We start from the raw sequence: 10,841 nt of genomic DNA on the forward strand, positions 1-10,841 counted from the left end.
AGAAAAGAGAAAATAAAAAAAACCTAATCCAGGGATTAAAAACTTTGGGTCTTCTTGGTGTGGCCGATCATATTGTAGAAAAAGTGGAAGAATGTGTAAAAGTTTTTTTTTTTTTAAGTTAAACAGTTCAAAGAAACCTATATCATCCTTGTGGCATCACTTAGAAACCTCTCCCCATCAAAAGATTGATTAAGGGGTGAAAGAGAGAACAGTTTTATTTTTGAATGATTGACATGCCGGCTGGCTCATGCTCAAAACATGGCCGCCAGCTTCCTGTTACACACTCACACACATATATATGTAGTGACATTTGTGAAGGTGGACCATCGTAAATCCTCATTTTATGAGCAGCTCCAGCTGAACCCAGCAGACCTGCCGACCACTTCGCCTTGACATTCAAGACCGTGCTGCAAAATCAAAATGCAGGGCAGGAGGTTTAAACTTCCTGAGAGATGTGATTGATTTCTCTCATGAGGGCAGTGAAAAGCATCCATCATTAGAGCCTAGAATTCTTGCTGTTTTTGAAAGAATTTGTTTTTTACAATGTTGAGGTTAAGAAATTGCGTGCCATATGAAAATCATGAGAAGCCAAACATTATGGGAAAAAAGCATCAATATCCTGATACCATATCATGTTATTTGTGGCTTAAAAAATTATCTCTTTGACAAAGATGTGTAAAAGTTAAAGGTACAGTGAAGGGTTTTCTTTTTCTTGGATCATCAAAATAAGTTGTCCTCCTAATTGTCAATCATTCTTGTTTACATAAGGCCGTCCTACATGCTCGTTGCCATTTTCACTTACCTGTGGTGAGTCTGACATAGTGGAAAAATTGCAAACCTTCTTTTGGAAAGCAAGCTTGTATGAGTGATGCACAAGGAGCAACTTTTAAACAGAGCGTGCACGAGGAGAAAAGGGCTCGTACGCTCTGGCACGTGTTTAATAGGCATTCCCTCTCTGGAGCGGATACAGGGTTGTGCATGTGAATTTTTATAAAGTGGAGAGGGCGGGTCTTTTCAAAAAAATCTCGAAAATCCACCACTGTACCTTTAAACGGCCTGCCCTCTAACTTCTTTTGTGCAGCCATCGGTGTTCCACAGGGATCGTTACTCGGTCCGCTGTCATTCTTTTTACACATCAGCCTTTTTAATTAAGCGGTGTCAAGAGTTGCATTAGATGATAGAGCAGCTCTAATGTTTTTTATATTCTTCATTAACCAATGTGATATTTAAATTAGGTTAAAACCATAAAAAAAATCATTACTTGTTTTACAGTTCACTAAATTCTCTGAATCTTCCTGCTTTCCCCACTCTGGATAATTCAGACACTGACATAATATTTGGGAAACAATGCATTGCAGTAGGGACTTATATTATACTCTTCTTTAATTGTGGCATCATGCTTTGGCTAAAATTACATCTAAAAAAAATTATGTTTTCCCCTAAGGGCTTGTTTTTCTTTCTTTCTGCTGCTGTAATGTCTTTGACAGGAATGACGTTTTTTTATGCAAGTCTCTTTCCAGGTTAAACTTGACAGAGGCAACATGAAGATATGAGATTCCTCATAAACTTTAAAATTAGGTCTCATCCTTGTGATATTAAAATACTAGCATTTTCTATTAGCTATTCTGGCCCCTAACTTCATACTTAAAAAAAAACCCTTCTATAAAGTTCCTTTAGGTGCCAATTTGATTTTAGATAATGAATTTTTTACTTAAAAATGCAAATAAGCCTCTAAAGGAACCAGATTTTAGATACGTTTCTTACTTAAACAGCTTTTTATTGAATAAAGCATTTTTTAGTGAAAGCAGAGGCAGAGTTTAATCTCTCCAGGCTGGAAACTAATCAAGTGATTATGAGTGGGTGGAGCCGACTCAAACCTCTCATATCTTTTCGTGTATGGACAAAGACAGCATTGCTCTCACTGCCAAATCACTAAAACCCCTCAGGGTTTTAATGGTTGTAATGGGTTTCAGAGTAACTATTTTCTTGTGGTTTGTGCTTCTCATTTCAGAAAGAAAGGTTTGCTTTGCAGCTCAAACCTTGCTGCTTCCTGGCTTCAATGACACCCTCAACCAAACCCCAAGAGAACAAGTGACAAGTGCGCAGCAGGGAACGCATCCTTCTCCTGTCACTGTTCGCTTGAGGACCTACCAACTCAGAAACACTGTTGCACTACCCAAAAAACAAAGCCTGCCTGGGTCTGCTGAGGAAACAATGCAAACTCCAAAAAACCTGCTGGAGGCCGAGGCCATGCTTCCATCAGTGCTCCTGCAGCAAAGGAAAAATGTTCAAGATCAAGACTTAGCCCAGGGTCCAAATCTGAGCCTCTCCAGTCCTGACCCTGGCAGAAAAGGATCTAAGGTAGCTTGGGCACGCTTAATCTTTTTCACAACTCCCCAGCATGTCAGTCCACACAACATCAATCAGTCTGATGGGTGTTGCAGGTGGTGCTGAAGTCCAAACAGCCAGAGCGTGCACCAGCAGAGAGTGTGTCAGTCCGCTGTGGTGAAGATAAGGTCACTGTAGCGGTCAACAAGAACTTTCTAGGTAGGTAGCTGCTGAATTGGAGTTTGGTTCATTTTAAATTTCAAAATACCTGCCACTCTGTATGAAATGTCTCTATTGTTAGGTAATGGTCAGTTGATCCGTCCTGATGATCTGAGCTTAGGAGGCTGCATGGCTGTTAATGCTGTGGACAACGTTCTGCTCTTTGAGACAGAGTTACATGGCTGTGGAGGCACAGTGACGGTAAGTAGCGGCAGTACTGCTTTTATATGCATCCACTACAGTCGGTTATGAGTAAATGCATCCGTTTCATATTTTCAGATGGTGGATGTGGCCCTTATCTACACATATACACTGACGTACTCTCCAACCCCTCTCGGTAACACCTCTGTTCTAAAGACAAACCCGGCTGAGGTGGAAATCCGCTGCTACTTTCAAAGGTAAGTATGTGTTGTTTTTAGTGCAATATAGAGCATGCTGCAAACTGTTTGCTTTGAAATAGGTGTGATGCATTTCTCATTTTTTCTTTTTTTAAAGGTTGAATTCCCAAATTTTTCATTTAACAAACTAAAAGATTGTCAAGTCATGAATAAGAGAAATTATTGTAGATTTGCAGCAGCCTTTGGGAAGCATGCATTTTATTTACTTTTTATTTATAGTATAAATGCATTAGAAAATGAAAGGACCTCCTAAAGGTGAAAATAAACATAGCTGCACAGATGATCCAGAGAAATAAAGTTCTTTCATGTTCTGACAGGAAACATTACGTGAGCAGCAACGCCATGAGGCCACTGTGGAAGACGTTCGCTTCTGAAATGCAGACAAAAACGAGGCTGCAGTTCTCGCTGCATCTCATGACAGGTAGTACAGATTTAAATAAAAATGGAGGCAGACTATAAGCTAATTAATCCCTCATTTGGGGGAAAATAAAATACAAGAAACATTGAAGATTGAAGTAGACTTTGCTGCAAACTCTTAAGGATGCTAATCGGGAGAGAAACTTGTGATGCATGGTGATAAGGGTGAAATCACTAGCCTTGTAGGCGATGGCTGACCTGGCAGGGTCAGACTCACACCGAGTCGATCAATAGTGTGCTGATTATGGCTTCTAATTAATTCCAAACAGACGGTAGATAATATCTAAGCTGAACTGTTCATCTTAAAACTTGATCTTCCTGAAATCCTGATTACTTTATAAAGTTTGTTAAAGGAATTATGGAAGTTTTTAAACTGTATTTTCTTGCTACAGACCCTCATTTCTGCTCCTCATCCAAGTTCATGATGATGATGCATTTGTAATTTGTTTAATTTTTTTAATTCAATTTTATTTTTATTGTATTGACTTTACCGTATCTATATCCCATCCTCTGCTGCAGCCCAGACCAATCATCTCCCTTGGGCATCCCTTTCATTTAATCTAATTAGATAAATGGTCCCGGCATTGCTTTTCCTCTTACTGTACATGTTTGTCCTGTGGATTTGATTAGACGACTGGCAGTCGGTCAGGCCTTCCAATGTCTATTCTGCACTTGACATGATGCACATCGAGGCGGCGTTGCTGCAGGGTTACCACGTTCCTCTGAGGATCTTTGTGGACAGCTGCGTGGTCACCGTGAACCCTGATCCAGGATCTCAGCCCAGATATCCCTTCATCAACAACTACGGGTGAAGAGCTTAGAATAAACTGTAGTCTACTTAAAGAAAAATAACTACAAATAAATTCAAGTTTGAGGACGGTTTAGGTTGGAATCAGAGATTCTTGGGGGGTGTTTGTCATTTAAAGGTGTTTGACTGATGCTAAGCTGACAGGAGCCCAGTCTTACTTCCTGCCGAGAAGGGAAGAGGATAAACTTCATTTCCAGCTGAAAGGCTTCAGGTTCAAAGAAGATGACAGGAACTCAGTAAGCTAAGTTACTGTGTGATTTGTTTATGTTCTATTAAAAACATTTTTCTGTCAGTTTGTCCTTTTTCTCCTTGGTTTTTCTAATTCTTTATACAGCTAACCTGAAATAAATTAATAATAAAACTTCAAATACAGGAGGAAGTACTCTTTGATATATTTGAGAAGAAGTTAGAAGAAAATCCATCTGAAATGCATGAAGTAAATTTTGAAATGTATCCTCTCTACTTTATGAATGAGCATTTTTCTCTCCAATCTTCTAGTTCTATATGACATGTCAAATGAAAGCAACCACAGCCGACGTTCCCATTGACTCGCGACACAAAGCCTGCTCCTTCCTGACTGAAGCTGGAAGGTGAGCTCACTTTAAGATGGTTTTGCTGCAGCAACATTGCTGTTTGTTGCTCTTCCTTCATAAAAGGATGCATTTCTGACTGTGGACAGATGGGTGGCATCAGATGGAGACAACAAGGTGTGTAGCTGCTGTGAGACCAGCTGCGGTGGGCAGAGACAGAAGAGAAGCTCTGAGGCAGATGCAGGTACACTTTACCCGAGCTACAATACACGACACTCTGGGATGGCTAATGAGTGCATGGCAAACATCCAGGGGATGAACATTGACACATTGCTAATGCGTGAAAATACAGCATGGTTTTTTGTTTTTCTGCAAAGTTGCAAAAAAAAATTAACTGACTCATTCTGCAGGAGTTTTTAGCTGCTTTTATTTGTCTGATTTCAATTTAAACTCTATCCTAAGCAGCAAAAAAAAATGTCATCCTACATTGGCTTTTCATGTTTCCATAGCTGCTCAGACGGAAGGGATAGAAGTTCTAGATCCCATTTTTCTAGAAGACGGCGAGCTTCCTCCTGAACCAGTTCCTCGGTTGCAGACACAAGACGAAGCTCTAGCTGGTAAAATACGCTCACCTCTGTCTAGTTCTGACTGCTGTAACTAATGGAGCCAATAATTCCTGCCTTCTCCTCCTCCCTCCCTTCAGCCTCATACTCATCTACAGCCCTTCTGTGTGGAGCGGGTGTTGCTGTGGCCGTGGTGATGGTCTTCGTGAGCGCCTTAGTCTGCAGCAGACACTCTAAACTCACTGGGCATTCTGTTAGTACCTGAATTAAACCAATAAAAAATTAAAAATGTGGCTGTATTTTGAGCAGAGTTTGAAAGCGTGTTCCTCACAAATTCCAGAAAATATTTGGAAACTGAAAATATTGACAATGATTTTTAAATGGAATAATTGTGCAGAATAACAGCTTGAAACAGAGTTGAATGCATTTCCTTTGCATTCATTGTTTTCTGCCGTTAGTTGTGGATGTGAATGAATCCTGCAAAGTTGGGGTCTGCAGCCTTTAAAATCCAAAAAAGCCATTTTGAACTATGTCTGGCTTAGTCAAAGGTTAGAATTGCAAATACTTAAAAAATCCTTTAAAATAACTTTATTGTTAAATAGCTGAACTAGGAAACCTGTTGCCATTTCAAACAGCCAACACTTTATTTATATCTTTAGCTTTTTAAAAAGTGAAAGCATGGTTGATCTTTTGTCAAATAATATGCATCTCAAAACATTTCTAGTTCTCTAAACATTCTTTTCAAAAAACCTAATCTTCTAAGAAAAAATAAGCTTCCAATTTTGATCCATTGTAGCCCCTTGCAGCTCCAGAGCTGCTGGTTGCAGACCCCTGATATAAAGAGTAGCAGCATCCAAGAAGAATGGTCCAGCTGTATGATTTCATAGCTCTGGACTTAAAAATGAAAACATGAATGTTTTTATGGGCAGTCTCTCTTCTGGCGTAGCATATTCCCCCTGCCCTGATCAGTGGGAGAGATTTCAATCCATGCCATTAGCACAAAATAACCACGCTGTGCTGCTGGAACATGCAGCTCCTGATGACAATAGCCATATTCTAAAATCCGTCCATTTTCAAGGTTTTCCTTCATGCCCATGGTGGGCTGTTCATGAAATGGGCCTCATCATGCACTGTAGCTCAGAAGCCCGGGAAGATGAATAGACATAATTAAAAAGCCCATAACGGTGAGAGCAGGAGCTTTTATTACAGTAATATGTGGAGGTCTTGTTTTAATGGTGTTTGTTCCCATGCGAAGGGATGACGGCAGCGCTGGTTTACTACTGGAGCGACTGAATCCCCACCAACCTGTCCCTCCCCCCCAATCGCCATTACACCAGAGGCTAATAAAAAGCAATACCTAATGATTCACCAGCAGGAAGCATGACAGCAACCGGCACACAAAGGCAGCATGATGGACGAAACCCATAAGCCTCTTGCTGCAAAAAGAAAGAGGATATGGGGAGGGAAAAGATGTGGCTTAGAGATAAAGGGTCTGCAAGAGAACAAAATGAACCAATCTGTGCTATCCAAATGGAAACATTTACAATTTGTAAGCGTTTTCCTCCTGCTAGGCTTTACTTTTTTTGTCTTTTCCACCTCAAAGCTGCAGAGAAAGGGATGAAATCCAAATTAAATATTACATTTTCTACAAAGTCCAGGAGCTGCTTGATTAAACAGATGATCTAAATGGCTTTAAACTTTGAAACTATGAGCTCATATAATATAATCTGTGTTGGGTATTGAAAGCATTTATATCAAAAGTGCTGGAATTTGTGTAATATTGAGATCCAGATTTTTCAAAATGTCTGCATCAAAGCATAAAGACATCGCTATTTATTTCGTTCTGCTGAAGGATAATAGGGATATTTGTTGCTAGCTTAAAATTATAGATTTAGAAGCTTCATGTGTTCAATCCTTAATATGTTAACATCATTTTTGGTGGTGTTAAAGACGCGATGGGTTATATTAACTGTACGTGGGTTTCCATCAGCTTTGTCTAATGCACATTTTAAAGTATTGCATCGGAAAAACTTGAAGGAAATGGCTAAATAAATAAAAAAAAAAACTCAAATTTGCAAAAAACGGTTTAACACAATTTAACTCTTGCTTGAGGTTGTTTCTCGAGTTCACTACATTTTCATCCACTAGAGCAGGGGTGCTCAAGTCCATCCTGTAACTTTTAGATGCATCTCTTCTCAAACACACCTGATTTGAAAGGCTCAATCCCCTCATTTAGCCCTGCAGAGGCGTAGTAATGAGCCACTCATTTGATTCAGGTGTATTAAAAATGGGGTGCATCAAAAAGTTGCTGGATAGTAGCTTTTGAGGTCTTGACTTGAGCACCCCTGCACTAGACTTTCGAACACTCCTCTAAAATGGCGTAAACACTATATACCTCCCTATAAAGTGATATAAGGGTGTTTGGAGACGGCCTGAACATCTAATGGATAAAATAGTAGTGGACTTGAAATTTCCCACAATGCACCTTGAAAAGTAGTGATCATTCCTGGACACTAGATGAACAGATATATATCCCAGAATGCTTTGGAGAGTTCTCCTTGCAAGGCATAATGGATGGATTAGTGGAGCGGCGAGAACCGTGCAGGGAGGCGGAGTTACGTGACCAATGGGGAGCGAAAAGTAGTGATCATCTGTGCGAACAGTAAGTTAACTGAGCTCACTACAAATTCCACTATATAGTCCCCACTCTATATGGTGATTGAGGGATTTAGTTGTTAGGGTTTTCGGAGTGAACAAACGTATTCATATGCAACTTTAATTGCTTTTGCTGTTTAACAGAAATACTAGCCTAATAAGCCAGACTAAATGTGAGATTAAATGTGTAATTTAGTCTGGTCCTGATGAATGAGACATCAGAAGATTGTTGATGAGAACAACTCGTTCTTCAAACCATGTCTGTGCCTATTGGCCAACGCTCTGACCAATGAGAGCAACTGACTGTGACGTAGGAAGCATGACAGAAAGCTGGTGGTGGAGAGTAAACAAACAGCCTGTCGTTAAAATGGCGAATATGTCTTTCCTAAAAATTAATGAGCTTAGAGCTTCTTCCTGCTCAGGTTTCAACGAAAAACCCCAAGTCTAATCCTTTCAAAACTGATTCCAAAGTTGAGTCAAACGAGAACTTTTCTATAGTTGCTGCCATCTTCCTTGTTGTGCTTTCTCCAGCGTCGCACAGCTTTGTCGTCACGCCATCAGAACCCCGCCCGCTTTGCATCCAGAAATTCAAAACACATCTCTGCATTGTGATTGGCCCGCCAGTTCTAGGGCCTGGGGCATTGATCGAGGCTAGGCCACTTGCAGGCAAAAAAGTGATTTTGGACACTGGCTGGTGGGGCTAGTTTACTAGGCTATGGAAATACTGCAATAGTAAAACTTTTTATTTTCTTAATTAGCAGAATATCAACATATTTTTGCATACATTTTTAATGGAAATTCAACCACTGTCAGGAAGTTGTCAACATAAAAATGGGTCCAGCCCTATAGGGTCATCAGCCTGCAGCCTATTAAGAGTCATAACCATTAGAAAGGCTGTTTTATTCTACAAACAGCAGCTTAACTGCAATAATTTTCTGTGAACATTAGGGGATTTTCTGAGGAAGACATTTTTTTCATAAAAAAGAAAAACATAGACCTTTCAGCTTTAAGAGAAGTCAGCCAAGTGTAAAAGGTGCTAATGTGTTGTTCTAGCCACAGAGGATCATTATCGTTTTCATCATACTTGAGATAGTCTGCTGCTTGTAGATGTCTGACAGTTATGGCCGCGTGGACCTTAGATGACAAGCGAAATGGTCGGGAGTCCTGAATCAGCCATTTTCAGAGACAGGATGTGTGACCCCCCTCCCCTCCGAGGGCACGAGCACGCAGACACGCATGCATCCAGAGCATATGTGCTCTTTTTGCACACTACATGCACGCAAGCCGGCCATCAAAAGTAATGGCGTGTGAAGAGAGCGAGTTCTCTCATGTCAGCCATAATATCATTGCTGTGGAGTGTAGATGAAGCATGCTGGGGAATATGGTTCCACACCATTGGTGCACCGCAGATTTTTTCTTGTACCACACACTGGTGGTGATGACAGAAGTGGGTATTAACACCAGACCTGTTAGCCGACGCTTTTTACAAGAAAGTAGAACGTCTGGATTCTTTTGAGAGACTAAAGCAGACACATTATTGCAGCTTTAGTGTCTTTTTTTTATTACTCTTTTATTTGTCTTTACATATATTTTATATTAAGGATTTTGAATTAGAAAAAAAAAACAACTGTTGCTTATAGAGTTCAAAAGGGATGAATGTTTGGTCATTTTCTGTCATTTTAGTTTAATCACTATTAGATGTTAAAATATACCTTTTAAGGTTTAATTTTTTTGAGCATCTGACAATATTTACAATGTAAAGAAGAGAGGATTGGGGAGCTGGGGGTACTGGTGAGGAGTTCCAAGCATGGGTAAGCAGTAACAGCATTGAGACTGGAAGCAGTTGTTTAGGAAGTGCTTAACCCTCTCCAGGCAGATGTTGCAGATTTGCAACAGCTAAATGCTCTGATTATTCCACATCCATATTTTAAGAGATTTTGTTACTCAGAAGTACAACAGAAGGACTTAGTTGTACATTTGCAACAAACAGTTTCTCTCCAGCTCATCAGATAGCACTGCTATCAACATGGCTGAGTCCTTGGTGTCAATGAAACAGATTTTCTAAGCACCAATTTCATGTAAATATCGCTACCAATTTCCATTATTTTGAAATCAAAACTACATAAGATGAATCATGAATCTGTATAGATAAGACACATGCCAGTTGGTAGATTTTATCTCCTCTGGGTTTTTCACCAGAGGAATCTCGATTTCAATGTTGTGGATTCGCCACGTGTGCCAAAACAGGTACCAATGGATGCTACATGCTGTATCTACTAGTTTGCCTAAATTTTGAGCAACAGTTTAACAGAAACGGCCTTCTCAAGAGGTTTCGAGATGTCGGTGAAGAAAAAGTTTTAGAAAAAGTTGTCTCTAATTTTGTGAGAAAAAGTTTTTTTTCCAATTTTGTTTTGTTAATTTTTTGTTAATGTTATTGTGTGTGACATTCAAATAAAGTTAACGTTCATATCAGATTCAGTCTTTAGTGTTAATTTACCACTCCGGGCCACTGTTGCAAATCTGCAACATCCCAGAATTCATTGCATGTGAAGGTCTCTCTCTCAAAAAAAAGGCTGAATTGTATATTACTACCCCATATGATCATTTTCTCAAAATATCAGTTTTTTCCTGCAACTACAACTTCATTTGAGCCTGAGAGGGTTAAAGGGACAGCCTAAACTGTTAGGATATGCTTGATATATTTTGTGCACAGTAAATGAAGGATCATCTGTGAAGCACTGCACATCAAAAGCTGACTGACTGAACTTGTAAATGCCTCTCATTGACTTTTTAATTAGACATTCAGATCTGATCATTGACTTCTCTCATACTGTCATGCAATGGTGTCCATAAAGTTCATGAAGCTGAATACATTTTTTCTTATACAACCTGCTAACCTGCGACCAGAGGTTTTGAATGTTCT

General features: G+C 39.7%; 1 protein-coding gene across 1 annotated transcript; it reads left to right on the forward strand.

Annotated features, from left to right (window-relative positions):
- The first annotated feature begins 1,896 nt into the window (after positions 1-1,896).
- Positions 1,897-5,534, forward strand: LOC119779843 (zona pellucida sperm-binding protein 3-like). Its single transcript, XM_038280023.1, has 11 exons — positions 1,897-2,361; positions 2,445-2,547; positions 2,630-2,748; positions 2,827-2,945; positions 3,263-3,366; positions 3,993-4,170; positions 4,289-4,406; positions 4,669-4,760; positions 4,850-4,944; positions 5,210-5,317; positions 5,404-5,534. The coding sequence occupies exons 1-11, from the start codon at positions 1,897-1,899 to the stop codon at positions 5,526-5,528; spliced, it is 1,626 nt and encodes a 541-aa protein (XP_038135951.1). The 3' UTR covers positions 5,529-5,534.
- Positions 5,535-10,841: the final 5,307 nt, after the last annotated feature.

This window comes from Cyprinodon tularosa, unplaced genomic scaffold (assembly GCF_016077235.1).
Source record: "Cyprinodon tularosa strain WSP-4 unplaced genomic scaffold, ASM1607723v1 ctg1, whole genome shotgun sequence".
NCBI lineage: Eukaryota > Metazoa > Chordata > Actinopteri > Cyprinodontiformes > Cyprinodontidae > Cyprinodon > Cyprinodon tularosa.